Below are 17,473 nucleotides of genomic sequence, written 5' to 3' on the forward strand. Positions count from 1 at the left end.
AAAAAGTTTCAAAAATCCAATAGATTTCGTTCCACTTCACAATTGTGTCCCACTTGTTGGTGATTCTTCACATAAAATAAAAAATTTATATCTTTATGTTTGAAGCCTGAAATGTGGCAAAAGGTTGAAAAGTTCAAGGGGGCCGAATACTTTCGCATGGCACTGTAAATCCCAGTTAACTTCTAACAGTCTTATTAATAATGGCCAGAAAAATTTAATAATGTCATTCCTCCATAAAGAGCTTTGTGATTATTGAGCAGTGACTGTCTCTCAGCCCTTGCACAGGATTGAGAACAGCTAATTAGCTTTTTAGAAAAAGGTTTTCCCACTATGGATCTCACTACATTGCTGGAGAGATGTAGAGTGAACACATACATGTACTGGATGCTTTCAGTCAGTCTATATTCTTTTTTTTGTGATGCAAGTCAGAAAGCACAGCAGCCACGTAAACATCAGATAGAAGAAAACTCCTTTACTGTATATATTTGTAAGAATTAAAAAAAGACACACTCAGCTAACCCAGTACTCAAATGTAAACATGACATGTGTTGTAGGCTTAACTAAAGAAAGAAAAAACATTCACTTAAGATTTTATTTAAAAGTTATTTCTGTTGGTTTTTGATTTACTGATATAGTATTTAACTGTAGACATTATACTTTAAAAAATACTACAGATTTTTTTCTTAACATGGTTAAACATGGGCAATCTTTGGTGGCTGTATAATTTTTTCTCTAATGGTTTATGTATATATGATGTATGTAGATCCAATTTTTCTACACTTTCTCTAAAGCATCTTTAAACGTTGTCATTTGGCTGTCTTTTTAGATGGGTTTAAAGTATTATATCGCCATCTAGTGGTCATAATGTGCAAATTAATTTATGCGCATACTCTGATGTGCGATGTAAGATGTGATAAGACAAAAGTTAGCTTAAGACACAATTTTACTTGATCCAGTCATCCCCTTTAGCCTTCAGTCCAACCACAAGCATGGTTGGACTGAAGGCTAAAGGGCTCTTGCTTCCTTGCTCTTCTGGATTGTATTGTCAATTGAGCTAAACACCTTTATGTGTGTGAAACATTTTATTCAGCTCTATAAGAACTACATGTTTTTATTGATGCAAACTTTAAAAATAGCACGACACATCTTTTAGTCTGTTATCAGCAGGTATTTGTGTGTGTTTAACCAGTTCTGCAATGAAATCTATTCTGCCTGTCACTTGTTGCATTTCTTTCTGGTTGTCATTCCATCCTAGATCTTAATGATTTCATTGAACAAATAAAGTGGATTAAAAGACCATTCTGCTGAACTTATACTGGTGCCTCTAAAATACACTGGAACCTGTCATTCAAGGACCAGAGTAGTTGTCTCCCTCTGAAATAATGGATGATGATGATGATGATGATGATGATGATTATTAATGTGTCTCAGATCTGTAAACAATTGATTTAGGTTTAAATATTGCACTGAAACAAAATCAGATAATGTATGGAGTGCTCCCTGTAATTAGCCTATGGGTTCAGGATTGAACTCTGGTAACAAATATAGGCTATAGACTGGTTTCTCACTGGTTCTGAATTAATTATCTTTTGCAGGTTGCGCATTGCTTTTAAATGGATGGTACGGGCATTTTCAGGATATCTGGCTACTGATCAGCTTTTGCTCCTGTGGGACAGAATTCTTGGATATAACTCACTAGAAATTCTTGCAGGTAGTTTGACAATTATTAATTTATATTAATTAATAACTAGTAATGTATTAGTTTTGAGAATTCTACAGTTGATGGGTAAATGTGATGGTGTTTCAATTAATGAAGTAAAAAGAGCTTGGTACTGTATATGCACTGCCATAACCAAGTCTAATATGGTATAAATCACTTCTCTAGGGTTTCCAGACCTTTTCAGCAATGTGTATCACGCTGACACACCAAATTTGGCAAAGTAAAACTCTGGATGTGTCTGCTGCTTTGCTGTCAGTTATAAATTGTCTGCTGGGCAGGTGCTTCTTTAAGGGGCCAAAGAGAAGAAAAACACTGTGTGCCAAGTTAGGGTTGGGCGGTGTCACTTGATAAACCCATATTTTGTCTCCCCTAATTATACTGTGTATACTATGAACCCCCTTCTGCATTGTATTGTAACAGACATATGTACTGTACTTCCTTCAGTGGGTGCACACTTGGATGATACTGCGTATGCTACACAGAGGAATGTTGGGTTTGCTTGCACTGATGACAGGTTTCATGCATCTGTCTTTCTTAAACATGCCTAACTAAGAATAGTTAATATGCAGTGCCTGTAGAAAATCTACACCCCATTGACCTTTTTCACATTTTGTTGTGTCAGAGCCTTGGAGTTTGATGCATTTAAATCAGATTTTTAAAAGGGAAACTGTTTTTTATTGGGGAAAAGTTATATGTTAAAAATACAATAGTGAGATATCATAATTGGATAAGTCCTAACCTTCCTGAGTTAATACTTGGGGGAACCACCTTTTGCAGCAGTTACAGCTGTGAATCTGTTAGGATATCAACATGTACTGTTAGAATAAGAACATTGTACTTCGAGATTTGACAAAATTGAACCACTTTACAAAACTGCTCAACTTCTGTCATGTTTCTTGGGGAGAGATGACTGACAACAATCTTTTACATTAAGCCACACATTTTCAAATTGGATTGAAATTTTCACTCAGTTTCACTCAAGGACATTTACCTTTTTGTTTCTTTGCAACTCCAGTGTAGGTTTGGCTGTGTGCTTTCCGGTTGTTGTCATCCTGAAAGGTGAACTTCCACCTCAGTTTCAGCTTTCTTGCAGAGGGCAGCAGGTTTTCCTAAGTGACTTTTGTGTACTTTGCTCCATTCATTTTTCCTTCTATTCTGACAAGTGCCCCGCAGTTCCTGCTGATGAAAATCATCCCTGTTACATAATACTGACACCACCGTGATTCATAGTAGTGATGGTGTTCTTTAAATGTTGTGCTGTTTAGTGTATGGGCCAAGCGTAATGCTTTGCATTTAGGCCAAAAAGTTCCATTTAACTTTTATCAGACCATAAAATATTTTAGGTGGGTAGCTGCGTCAACATGCGTAGGCTGCAAAGGAACAAGTAATAGGTTAATTCCATGCTGAAAAGAGAAGAAAGAAAACACAACGTTTCGGTTGTGGAGCCTTCTTCAGGTCAAAATATAAAATATTTTGCCACATGTTTGCAGTATCGCTTAAATGCTTCATTTCTGTTTTTGTTCAGTAAACACATCCAGGCGTACAGGCCAAATCTTTGGAGTGCTTGGGATGTTGTTGTCACATGCGCACTTTGAGAAGTCTTAGCCGCAGAAGCCTGTAGCTCTTTCTAAGTTGCCGTTGCCATCTTCATAGCCTCTCTGATCAGTCTTCCATTTTGAAGCAGTGTTAATTTTGTTGATAATTTTGTTGAAAATGTATAATCGCGAATGACAATGACAAAGGCTGAATGGCCTGGCATTCTTGTTAAATTAAAGATGAGACAAAATCACCTTTTTGACTATTGCAGAAGAACATGGTTTTCTTCACATGAAAATCACTATTCTTGCATTTATATACTGTATATATTTTGGGCCCAAATAGCATTCTGACTCTAATGGTTATTATCTTAGGGTTGCGACTGTATATGGATTAAGTGGCAGTCTGGTCTAGGCTGGGTGTTGGTGGTGCAATACCTTCCAAGTCTTAATTGTCACGCCCCACACTCTCCCTCGCAAATGACGTTACATTCCCGGAACCTCTGCTTCCCAATCTCATCCCTGATTGAACCCAGCACATTCTCACATGCATCAGATTCCTCAAATTCTCACTCCCTAACCAATCATCCAATCACACCCCTTTCCTTTCAGTATTTAAACCCCCTTCGCACACCTTCCCACGCTCACTATTGAGAAGCCTACCTTAGTATTCTCCAGTGCGCGTTTCCTAACCTTTTGACTGATCTCCCGTTACGAATCTTCTGCTTCCGCCTCTTGACCTCGCCTTCTGGATTTTGCCTTTGAATTGTTTTGAATATCTCTCGTTACCGGACCCTCTGCCTCCCTTATCGACCCAGCCTTTGGATTTTGTCTTTTGGATTGTCCCTTTGCTACTCTGTGTCCTGTGGGATTCCGGTCACGCATAAGGATCCTCCTATTCCACGTATTGGTTCCCTGACATTAATAAATTGTTAATAAATTGTTTTGACCATGCTCCAAGGGATATTCAAGGACTTTGAAATTTTTATACCTCAGATCTTTGCCATTCCACAACTCCAGAGTGTTTTTTAAGCTCACTGGAACTCATGGTTTAATGTTTTCTTTGAAATGCATTCCCCAGCAGAGAGAACAAGCAGGAACTTCTTAATTTACTTTGCAATCATGTGAATCTCTATGGTTTAACTGTTGTATGATTTTGATGGCGATTGGCTACACTACCCTAATTTAGGGTTGCCTTTACAAGGGGGTTCGGCACTTATCCAATCAATGTATTTCAGTTTTTTTTTAATTTTAAGAATTAAAAAACAATCTAGTTGTGTGGTAGGATGCATTTTAATTCCTTGGTATAAGACAACAAAAGGTGGAAATTTTGAAAGGGGTGTGTAGAATTTAAACACTGTATACAATGTTATACAGTATATATAATGAAATAACTAAAAATATGTTGTCACTGTGGTGAATTGCAAAGCTTTTGCTCCTTTTAAACATGTTTTGTCATTATCAAGGATATTGCATTCCAATCACATCACATGCAGTTTGTACATTAACATTATTGTGCACTTAACATACAGAAATCAATGCATACTTCAGAGTACCTGCATATAAAGACAGCATACCTTCACAAGGCATGCAGTCTTTAAAATTATGCTTGAATTTACCATAGCAGGTTGCAGTGTAGGTACCAGTTACTACAGTCCTTCACAGTGTTTAAATTTGCCAGATTATGTCACTTCTAGCTCTGATGGTTTTTACCATATAAATTGTATGATTTGTGGAAAGAGGGAAACCCTGATTACTTAAGATATGTAAATTATGCAACCTAGTTGATCAGGTTTTTGTACTGTAATTAAAGAAAAGCAAGACTGTTCATTTCAGTACAATTTTATTATTTCACCAGTAACCTGTTTTGATTTTGTTTTTTTTAAGTGCTCATAATATCCTAACGAATAATAATAATAAAAAAGTTAAGTGTTTCAAACTGAACTGACCTTCAAGGAGAAAAAGACACATTAACACAGTGTCATGTTAGGGTGATTGTCATTCCCTGCCACCTGCTAACTGCAGTGAGAATGGCAGAGCTGCAGAGCCAGATGGAGGAGGGACAAAACTCGAAAAATATCACCTTGTACTCTTCCGTACTTAATCCCAATGGCACCCTGTCCATTTACAGGTGCCACTGTGCTGCTGACTGCAGTCTGTGAAGTGAACTGTTTGAACTGAATTGATCTGGTTTTGAACCAGCAGTCTCCCAGGAAATAAAGCTCCTACTGAGCTCTAGGTAGAGGCTTTTATGTATATATCTGCAAATCTAGGAGAAACATTTGTATTTTTGTCAAGCTGCTGGAAGAATAATGAAAATGAGTAAGTCAGAACTTTGCATTTTGTCAAGATGTCTTAGTATATATAAATATGCATCACTTTAATGCATCACATGTTTATTATAAGTTATACAAGTATAAATTGTTATTTACTGGAGATTAGTAAGGCAGCAGTTTAATGCTGTGTATGATATTTTTCAGTACTGGCAGCTGCTGTGTTTGCTTTCCGCGCAGAGAATCTGATGGAGGTGACATCACTGGCTGCAGCTGAAGTACGTATTTGTTACACTCAAGTACAGATTGAAATAGTACCTCCCTCCTTGCCAACCCAAGTAATTCAATCTTCATATGCAGATGTCTTAAAATTCAAGGTTTCCATTTGAAATCCTTAAATCACAGGATTAAAACTGCAGAAAATATTATTGATTTTACTTAAGAAAATTATATTTCATGGAAGAAACAGAAAACATAGCTTTACGATTCTAGTCACATTCTTAAAATAATTTAGATCTAATATTTAATTTTCCTCCAGCAAGAGTAACACGAGAGAAAGATCAATTGATTGGCTATTCGTACAAATTTCAAATTTTGCATATTTTTTAAATGTTTCTGCCTTATTAGTACTACAAAGCAATATACTGTAGGAGGTTTTACAAATGAAAAGTTGTAGTTTCGTATTTTTTTAGTTAAAGTTTAAGTTGAAAGAAAATTTTGTTTGATTTATAAAAAATCTTTTATGTGATTTAAAATTGTGTCATAAAATATAGTCACCATAGTTTTGGAAATTATCGTTCTCATTGTTAATTTTTTAACAGATGTACCCTTGTCACAAATCCACCCAAATGCATAGCATTTTCTTTAGTATAAAGAACTCAAAACGATATTAAGTTTTTAACACTGAAATGTTGGAGATGTTCCCCCTCATTTAAAATGGACAGTAACAGAAACATTAACTTTAGATACTAGTTAATCCATAGTGTCATATTGGCATCACATTTAATAGGTTTTAAGCTTCAGTCAGACATTATTTGCTTGCTCATGTACCATCAAGTTCACTGGAAAAGGTATCATAACATGCCTTTATTTTTAGCATGGGCAGGGTGAAATATTAGACTCTTTCTGTAAGCATGATAGGTCACTAAATTTAATCTAAACCAAAAGGCCAAGAAGGGGTACAGTATATTTGCAGCATGATTGTATTAAGCACACTGAGATTAAGTCCCAGAAAATATATGCATCTGAACTTTATGATTAAATGATATTATAGAACTTAGAAACATCAGGCTCTTGATATACTGTACACTGCTGTGAAACAGTCTTAGACATTTTGATTTGTTCTGCCTTTTTTACTCAGTGCTTTTTTCTCCTTTATACAAAAACACAATTCTTTTGTGATTTTCTACCAGAATTGTAGGCATTTTGTTTTCAGATAACATTTAATTGTGATAGATCTATGCTTTGTAGTACAAATAGTAGGCTTTCCGCTTCATGGATGCATACAAAGTAACAAAACCAATTTTTGTGGATTTGGACCGCCATCATGGCACATGAATAATGTAAATTTGTTTGATACTGTAAATGTGAAGGATTAATAACTGCAACCCTTCTTATTGACAGAACTTGTAGAGCAAACCTTGATTTGTTGCGATCAATTACAAACTTGGCTTCTCCTCACCCAAAGACAGATACTGTATATTAATAAATATGAAATGTTGGGATTTTGAGAAAATTATTGTTGCTTATACTGTATATAGTGTAACTCATGACTGTCTAAGATGTGCAGTGCAATAAGAAAACTGCTAATCATAAACCCTTGAGAAAGTCTTAATTTGATCTGTTATAGAATGTATGTCTTTGTTTTTACTGGATGTGCAAAATTAAGTGCTGTGCATTTTTTTACATAACACAGGCTGTGCTTGCTGACCTTTCAACTCTAAAGGTCATGCCTCTCCTTCAGATCTTCCTCTTTGCTACTGTCATCTGAGCAGTTCTCAAGAATCTTGTGCCATATAGCCACTGCTTTGCCAATGCAAATGATCATGGACTATGAAAATCCTGCATGGAATATGTCAATATATGCATGTTCTCCTGTGTGTTATGTTTCCAATGTATATTCTTTTTATCTAACTTTGTAATAAAAGCTTAGTGCCTAAATATATATATATATATTTCTTTTGCATTAATCCTACCTACAGTATGTATTCAGAATGACATTAAGTACCAAATCTCTTTTTTTAAGCCCACCCAAATTGGATTAGCGGTTTGTGAATACAATATTTTCATGTTCAGAAACACGACTACAGACCCTAGAAACACACACGGTAGAGAATGAGTAAATGCATGCGTATCTACACAGCCTTGTTCAGGAGGGTCAGTGCTAATTGGAGACATGTACCTCACTGATGGCACCGCACCCTTGCAAGTACCCAGAGGGTCACAGAGATTCTCGTGTCTGCTGAGGCCTGGCTTCCTACTCCCACCGCTTAGCCAATTGTGTGTTGCTGTATGGGGAATCCTGGTCACAGAAGACCGGTGATCAAATCCAGACTCAAATCTGCAATCTCTAGAGCTCCCTGAATCTTTATCAAAAACACATCAATAGACACTTAGGCTTACCTAAGTAAGTTATTAGTAAGATGCCAATAATGTTGAAGCTTTGTCAACTCATTAAAACAGAATTAAAAACTGTTGTTGTAGTAATAATAAAAATGTCTATTACTACTCATTAGCTGTGTTTGAGGTTATGTCTGGCAATACTCTTTTAGACACAATATATAAGAAATGCATAATCAATGCTCAGAGTACTTAAAAAGTAGTAAACATATTATAGCATTTGCTGGAGCCAATAAAATATTAAAAATCTTTTAACAGTAAACATTTACCTTCCAAGAGCAATGTCTGTCATAAGTTTGTTGTTCTTGTCTTATTGAAAGTGTGGGGTGAACTTTAAACTGGCAGATACCCTTGGAATCTGCAGCAGGGCCTTGATTACGTGCAATTCCATCAATCACTTAAGCTGTAATGCAGAACCCTATGTACCCTAGGCCCGTTGATTTCAAGTTCTTCATACCTGTATGCAGGACCACTCTTTCTTCTAATCTACTCCATTGTTCATTAATCATCAGTACAATTATTGAGAAAATTGTTCCAACTACAAAACTAGCACAAAAACACTATCACATTGTGGGTTCAGCAATCTCTGGGAGAATATGCAGTAGCACGAAAAATGCTGGTCATTAAAAAGGCCCCTAAAGAAGAATAAGGCCAGAAAAGCCCTTAAATAAAAACAAGATAAACCAAGGAAAAGTAAATGTGAGCCTTCCAGCTTTTATAATTTTGTGCTATATTTAGTTGTTACATTGGATGGAACATAAATTCCTGAAAATGGAAAGTAGGTCCTATTCCTATATAGTAGGTCTTCTACAAAGAATGAAGAGTTTTCATGATCTAAAGCATTAATTTTGGTTTCCCAAATAAATTATTCCCAAATAATTTTGGTTTTAATGCTGGGTATAAAGTCAAGCCTTAACTTCAAAGGAAGGGAAATCTCAAGCTTCTTGCATATAGTCCTTTTGAACTATTTAATTCCTTCCTTGATACAGTACCTGAAGGAACCCATCTAAGATTCTTTTTTAGACCTTTTATAAGGTACCTATTTTTTTGTACTTTTTATTAATCGTGTTGTTAACCTTTGAATGCCAAACATTGTATAACTGGATAATTTAATTTGTTTTGTTTTTTTTGTATCATACTGTAGTTCATAGAACTCTTCTTTGGTCAGAAGAAAAAACAAATAACACTAATTTCATGAGAATTAAGAATACATCCTTGCATTTGTGTACCGTTTTGAATCCCAAAGCACCTTATATATAGCAGGTGGCAAACTTGTGCAACACCTACTATGATGACACATAGAAGCCATTCTGTGCTAGCAGCCTGACAACACAGCAAATAAGAAAAAATACTTAATTGCTTGAATTAAGGGAGATATTTAGGAAGGCCACATTGAGTGTGCCTAGATTGGAATTTAGCCAGGACACTGGAGTTAACAACCTTATTTTGATGGATAGTGCTAGGGGATCCTTAATGACCTCTTTAAATAGTCAAGCACTGAGTTTTACATTTTAACCAAAGGATGGCACCTCCTATAGCACAGGGTCCTCTGTATTTATAATCTTCTATTTAACTAGATAAGTCAACTGAGAACAAATTGGCAGGGAAGCCAAGAGGCTTACATCATTGTGTCAGACATACAAACATGCAGTTCAGAAACGAGAATGGCACTGTTCCACCAACCTATAACAGTAACCTGATTTTCCTTAGAGATCTCCTATCCAAATACCCAGACCCAGGCCCAGACTTGCATAGTTTTTGAGATCTGAAAAAATCTGGCTACAGGTTTGTAATGTGTGGTTTGTGCAGATGATTATCTATCCTTTGTAAAACCATTATACAGTAATGTGTTAATGTGTGAATTTTTGTCCTATTGTGTTATCAGTTTTGTCTGTTATATTATTTTATACATACTTGAAATTGTATATGTTTTGTTTTTTTATTTTAAAATAAGCACTCTTTTAATATTTCTTACTCTGAAAATGACCTATGATTAGCAATGATTTCTGTGCAGATCATTTAAATACAGAAATTGCTAATAATCCAAAGCAAGAAACTCTGTTATAAAATTCATGCTTTTCTCCCAGCTGTCTTCCTTAATAAAGTTATAGTATTTAATATATTCTAGTTTTTGAGTTTTTAATTGCATAATTATTTCTAGTATATATTCATTATTTTCCATAATATTGTCTCTTACTCAAAATTCTTTATTTAATAATATAAAGACTTTTCTGTTTCAAAGGAAGTGCGGTAAGGCTTGAATTCAGCAAAGTGAAATTCTGCTAAATGTACTACATATTATGTTAAAATACATAAAGATATCATGACTTGCACCAGACATTTTTAGTGAGATATTACCTGTTCGCAAATCATCAAAACTCAATAATATGGACCCCTACTAATCTATTAACTATGCTGTTCTAGAAAAAATCCAGACTAAAATATGTAATATAGAATGATTACATGAAAATTCATTTTCTGATATTTAAAATTTGCCTGAAGGTTTCTTGGTTGTATAGTGCATAGATAACTATGGTCCACGAGGGCTAACAGAAGACCTATGGGATCTTATTGTTGAAAGGTACAGATTGGGGAAGTTATATAAAATAATTTTGAAGGCATTACATATATCATGGAACACTGTGAAGACCATCATTAAGAAGTGGAGGAAATATGGCACCACGAGGATATTGCAAAGATCATGATATCCCTCCAAAATCGATGGCCGGGCAAGGAAAAAGCTGATCAGGGAGGCTACCAAGAGAACAACGGCAACCTTAAAGGAGCTGTAGGAATTATGGCAGTAACTGGCCACTTCCTGCATATGACACACAATTCACACATTCTCCACAAGTCTGAACTGTGGGGTAGGGTGGCAAAAAAACGAAGCCATTTCTCATAAAAAAAGAACATCAAAGTTCATAAACGTTTTGCAAAAAGACCCATTCAATCTTCCAAAGCCATGTAGAAAAATGTCTTATGGTCTGATGAGACCAAGGTAGAACATTTTGGCCTTAATTCCAAAAGATATGTTTGGCGCAAAGCCAACACAACTCATCACCCAAAGAGCACAGTACCTACTGTCAGGCATGGTGGTGGCAGCTTCATGATATGTGGCTGCTTTTCTTCAGTGGGGACAAGTCATGATAGAGGGGGAAATGAATAGCTCCAAATATCAAGATATTTTGGTGCAAAACCTGTTGCCTCTGCCAGAAAGATGAAGTTAAAGAAGAATTTCACTTTTCAACACAACAATGATCCGAACGACAAAGCCAACTCAACCAAGAAATGGCTTAAGAAAGGAAGATCAATGTCCAGAACTGGCCCAGTCAGAGCCTGGACCTCAGTCCTATAGAAAATCTTTGGACTGACCTAAAGAGTAGGATAAAATTGCAAAATCCATGTGTGCTAATTTGATAGCGACCTCTTCAAACAGATCTACCTCTGTAATCAAAGCAAAAGGTGTTTCCACAAAGTATTAGTTAATTTATTAGTTAAAGACATTGAATGTTTTTTTGTTATTTTTATTATTTTTCCTATAACTTATCCATTTGTTTTTCAGTTAAATATTGTTGGTTACAAAATCTTATTAAAGGTTATGAAAAATAGGTCTGACGTGATTTGTCTTCATTTCAGACTTTGCATCAACAAAGCCGAAATTTCAATAAGGACTCAATAAGAGACTTTTGATATCCACTGTATATGAGTGGGATGAAACTGAAAAACATGAAACAATACTCCCCTTTTCCATTATCCATTTCAGGACAGCTTTTTTATTGTTTTTGTTCCAGAGCAAAATGTCCTTCAACTTTTCTATCTACAAATAAAGCCTAGTTGAAATTCCCAAACTGTGGGTATACTGTATCTTGTATCTTTCTTAACATCAAAAGGTCTCTGAATCATCCTGATAGTGAATATACTGTATTAAGAATGTCATCATGATTGTTTATCTTTCCCAGCAAAGCTAACACAAAATTAACACCTTTGCAGGGAGATGGGTCTGTGTTTATTTATTTTAATTATAATGTTCTTACACATACAGTATGACAAATTGATAAATATTAAATATGATAAATTATACATTAATAAGTTTAAAGGCACTGAAGCCAATGGAAAAAAATGGATTTTGCAAAACTGCACATTTACAACTTTAGCTTTGATGATCTTCAGACTCTGCAAGTGATCAAATATCATGAAGATATTAATGACAGCTGTCACTGCAATTTAATCAAAGTAGAAGGTGCTACATTGTCAGCATTGAAGATATTGTTTCTGCTGCTCAAGTTAAAATTCTGTTTTTAAATAAAAAAATGACTTTCTTCACAAAAGTTATGTTGAAATTAAAAATAATAGTTTTATTTATGAGTGCTTTCACATTTAGCATAGGTAAATTGTAATTCTCTTTATCTGACTTTTGTTTGTTTTTTCCCCTGGCTATTATTTTGTTGCACTTTTTTCACTACACAACATAAAAGATTGATTGATTTTAATGCACTTTTGCTTTATGCCTCTATTTTGTTTATAAACAACGATCTGCAAGCATTCTCTTTAATGAATACCTTCTGCAGTTCAGTTGGCATTTATTAACAGTTGAATTTACCCTAATTATAGTTTTCGTTGAATTGGGACTTTACTGTTCTCTGTTACTGTTCAGACTGTGATTTTTGCACTTTCTAGTTACCTTATTCATCCTTCACCTTGTCTACTGCAATGAGGTTCTCTGAATAGGTTTCCAGAAACCTCCTTTCTATAATAGTGTGCTAACCTGTTATTTCCGATCATAAACTACTATGCCTTCAAGCTTCATTTTTTTTCCCGCGTCTAGGTTTTGAAACGTATGAACAATGAAACCTGACAACCAATCGCATCCTGACATGTTGAGAAAATCTAACCAATTACCGGCTAAAACAGAGAAAAACTAGTATGGGCTCCTGTTCCGCGATTCATCGGTATACAGTATATGCTAGAAAGGGCTGTTACAAATGCACCCGTGAGTGATAAAATTGTGAAATGTAAACGCAATGCTTTTAAGAATATTGCTCAGATTTACATAATAATGCAGTTTTTTTCGACATGCTATGATTCCTCCTGTGTTTTTTTGGCTCAGAAAACAACTACTTTGCAGCACAGTCTGCATAATGTTGTTTCGATTTGTAAGAATTATAAGTATCAATAGCAATTATTAAAAGCTTTTTAATAAATAGACTGCCACATGGGGCAGAATAAATTCTTGCTGCTGATGTCAAGATGATTTGCATATTGACTTCCGCCTCACAATCTTCGTTCTGCATCAGACAGCCTACAGCAAAGACTCGAGAGGGGCAGATGGGACACCTGAAGACGTGAAATTATAACAAACTTTCTGTCTCAAAAGTGGTTGGAGGTTTTGGACGTCTGCGTTTAGACACGGACTTATGTTTATCGAAGGTTTGATTCAGGATTAGTGAAGCAATTGCGTTTTCCTGGTCTGTTTGCAGAGGATCCGGTATAATCATTTAACTGAGGAGGCGGATCTGTATCCTACTCTGTGTTCAATATGCTAAAAACACCACGGAGCTTTGCATACTGTTTGTGGAAATACCAAGACTATTTTGTCTTAATAAAGTCATAAGGATAAGGAATCTACACTGTCAGCTCGCTGGATCTATCAACGTTTTGACAGCAAGGATCCGTTTTTATTTATTTTTAGACTTCTATTCCACATTTTTGTACTTTTAAGTTAAGAACCACCGCTCAAGTTTGTCTGATAGTCCTCGATCGTTTCATAGTATCACTGACGATAGTAATTGAAGAAAACCATTTCACGTTTTTGAAGTACGCCACTGGAATAATATAACCTCTTTTGTTCATTTGTGTTTTCAAAGTCTTATTTTTCTTTGCCGTTCCGATCACAAAACATATTTTTTATTTGATATTAAAAAGATGTTTACATTTAACACTCTTAACTTTTCATATAGGGTGTTTGTTTTCTTATCAGCATGATCTGGTATTTTTTGTCAGCTATACTGCGACCATTTGAAACCAATACATTTTATGTAACGCATCTGGTGTGAATTACCTTCCATCTAGCTATTTGATTCATACTAATTCTACTGAAGCAGCATTCGGTGAGCATATACGGTTTCTTGACCCTGCGGATTCACCGCTGATACATTGCGTAGTAACAAATTTTCCCTCCCCAGAGGAACGGATTTTCAAGCTATTTCTTCACAATGAGTTACTTCTCTCAGACTAAAGCTCTACTGTTACGTGGGCTCATCATTTCTGCAGTATTTGGATCAGCTGTTTACTGTAATGATCAGACCAAACGAGTTTCATTTGACGGCGCGGCTGCTGTTACAGGTAAGCATTTGGCACATTGAGATTTGTATTTACATTTTTAAAAAGTTTTTGTTAATTGATGAATGGTGATTGCTTTCTTTCACGGCAATAGACAAAGCTAGAATTTCTTACATAAATCTAAACGTCTTATATCAGTTCTGAGCATTGCTGGTATATATCGGTATGCAAGCAATGCACAAGATACCATTAGACATCAGCAGCACTGCAGTCTGTAACTGTAAACGCAGACGTTACATTAACCGTAAAGTACTGTATTATTTGACGATTCTCAAGCATGCAGAAGATACAAAATTGCTAACGCAACGTCTGATTTATCAAAGAATGCTCCTTTTTCGAAGCTGAGCTCTGCTGATGGTAGTATATGTAAGATTTACATAATCGCAACAACTATGGTAACATAACCTTCTGTATCAGAAATTCCTAACACTTCCTAACATAGAAAACTAATTGCAGTTCTGTTGTTGTTACCTTCATTTGATAATACAGGAATTTTTCATATTTTTTCTATCTGCAATGCACTGATGTATTAAAATTTTAACCATTGTGGAGTAAATGTTCTACTCAACACTTTATTCGAACTGAGAGGGGCTGATTTCGTCTCTGGTAGGGCAGATATATAGCCCTGGTGGTGTTGACCTTATTGTGTAACCCTTCAAGATAGCTGTAGGGAAACAACGTTCCGTTCCAAATTCGAGCCCATTTGGTCACGTTAGGTATTTAACATATTGACCATGCGTAACATCCTATGCCTTTAGCAGCAGTTTACTATAGGAGCAGTTTCGGTGATAAAATATTATTTAATGGCCTTCTTTTAACTAAAAGAGATATGAAAAAACAAAACAATTTTGCTGTATTTTTTTCATAGTGCGCTTGAGGTTCTACGTAATTTTTAGACCCCTTATAAACGTACTGTACATGTCCATTTGCTGTGATATTTTGCAAGGCAAGCTCATTTAGTTAATAAAAAGAAATGGTCTTTAACGTGGAAAATGTAACCTGTGTCTTGCAGTATCGATTTTCTGATGAATTGTAAGCAAACGTTTTAAAGTGTAATTTGTTTTACTCTGAGTGGGTTTACTCATGTTCATGGCCAGTGTAGTAAAGGGAATGATACATTTAGGATATGATTAGAATAATGACCACCCATGAGGTACACAGCTATTTTCTTGTCTCCAGTATTTTAAAGATTTATTGCCTTTTAAGTCATATTGTGAACATTGAATTAATGGAAATTATACATTTAAAGCTTACTGTGAACTAAAATCATGTGAAAACCGTATCATAGTCTACAATTGCTGCTGATAGATAATTTCAACAAAAAGTGTATACATGATCTGTATATTCAGATCATTGTGTAGTAAACTAAATTATTAGGACGCTTGCTACTTTTGCCTTGAAATGCTTAATTTTTTGTCATTGCGTTTCACTTTTCAAATTCATCATAGAAGAAGGGAAAGTCACTGTATGCCTTTGCACATCGTGGGCTTTCAGGAATTGTGAAACCTGTCTCTTAGAAAGTGAAATAAAATAGAGAATGTCACAAATAAGCAAAGTAAGGCCTGCAATGAGTAAAGAAGCAAAACAGTTCCCTTTTCACTTCTAAGATTTTCTGCAGATCTCAATACAATACAAGATGATTTACTTTTGTACCAGTGCAGTACCAGTTACGTTTTGGATTTGGTTAATAACATACTGTACAGTAGTTATGTCAGTACTATTGAAAATTTTAGATGAACAGCTGTTAATTAACAACTGTGTTGGGCCAGTGAGAGTGGGCATCCCTAGGTATTGTACACCACTAATAATAGCAGTGATGTTAATTTATTCATAAATGTGAACTTGAATTGCCATAAATGAGACCTCCCTCAGCCCCCTCCAGTTTTTGCTATGCATAGTCCTTATGGCCAGTTGGATGCTTGGAAGATTATAACAAATGGTTATGTATTGTACAATTCATGCTCTGAGAAGGGAATCATTTAGTAAATAAAATGAGCATCAGTTTTTGTGAAAACCGTGATCAGGGCTAAACTGACACAGAATGGTTAAAGATCAAAAGGGAGAAACAACCATTCCAATTAAAAAGTAGCTGAAAGTCAAGGAGTCCGGTGAGGAGGGGAGAAGAAAGTTAGGAGATGAAAAAAAAAATGTGGTTATCTGAGACCCTGACTCTCTCTGTAAAACTGTTCATACTTACATTTAACCTATTACACTATTGATCACATGCTTAAAATAAGCAGCGTGGTGTTTATACAGTATAACGGGTTGAGAAAGCACCACAACCTTAGTTATTTTTTTCTGAGGTGAGGCTACAACTTCCTGTAGAGTGTCTGAGATCTGTGTTGTAATTGCTGGAGTCCCTCTTGGATTTTTATTTTAGTAGCCAAAATTCCAATCGTCTTTGTACTTAATATTAGTCTTCTCTCTGTAATGATTTGCCCTATCTGTCCTAATGTTGTACACACCTATACTCTGGATGAGTACTGCTTACTGAGACTCCCTCTATAAACTTCTAGTCTTCAGTTATTTCCTACTGGGGGAAATGATACTAGAAATGTATACTAGCACAACCAGTTATATTAGGATACAGAATCTCACTGCTGTTCCTCAGGACCTCCTTTCTTCTGTTTATTTTAACTTGTGGATACCAGAAATAGTTGAACAATATGAAATTTCAGAGGCATTTGCCACTATGATTTAACATTTAGGCATTTTGTTTAAGATTTTAAATGTTATGCTTTTTTTATTTGGTGAAATATACACGAATGATGAGAGCACACTGCAGTTATTTCTTGATGCCAAAAAAAACTGCTATAAAAACTCTTGTAACACTTTGGGTGCCAAACATGCAGGTAGACCATCTTTTTTGAATGAAATGGAGATAACGGAATGATACCATGTACACTGGTAATCCCACCTGCTTCACCGCTTTAATTTTGGGGTCCCAAAAAAAGCTTTATTTTAAGAGTTATTTTATTGTGCTGTTA

At 35.4% G+C, this 17,473-nt stretch overlaps 2 protein-coding genes across 2 annotated transcripts in view; both read left to right on the forward strand.

Moving 5' to 3' along the window:
- The window catches only part of tbc1d19 (TBC1 domain family, member 19), a 57,235-nt gene extending 46,970 nt beyond the window's left edge, over window positions 1–10,265 (forward strand). The window contains exons 19-21 of the mRNA XM_006629650.3: window positions 1,596–1,711; window positions 5,736–5,806; window positions 7,444–10,265. Of these exons, the coding sequence (XP_006629713.1) occupies window positions 1,596–1,711; window positions 5,736–5,806; window positions 7,444–7,518 (262 nt within the window). The 3' untranslated portion in view covers window positions 7,519–10,265. The remainder of the gene's footprint in view (window positions 1–1,595; window positions 1,712–5,735; window positions 5,807–7,443) is intronic.
- A 2,842-nt stretch (window positions 10,266–13,107) lies between these two features.
- The window catches only part of stim2b (stromal interaction molecule 2b), a 92,722-nt gene continuing 88,356 nt past the window's right edge, over window positions 13,108–17,473 (forward strand). Inside the window, exon 1 of the mRNA XM_006629586.3 lies at window positions 13,108–14,489. Within this exon, the coding sequence (XP_006629649.2) occupies window positions 14,360–14,489 (130 nt within the window). The 5' untranslated portion in view covers window positions 13,108–14,359. The remainder of the gene's footprint in view (window positions 14,490–17,473) is intronic.

This window comes from Lepisosteus oculatus, chromosome 1, assembly GCF_040954835.1.
Source record: "Lepisosteus oculatus isolate fLepOcu1 chromosome 1, fLepOcu1.hap2, whole genome shotgun sequence".
In the NCBI taxonomy this organism is placed as follows: domain Eukaryota; kingdom Metazoa; phylum Chordata; class Actinopteri; order Semionotiformes; family Lepisosteidae; genus Lepisosteus; species Lepisosteus oculatus.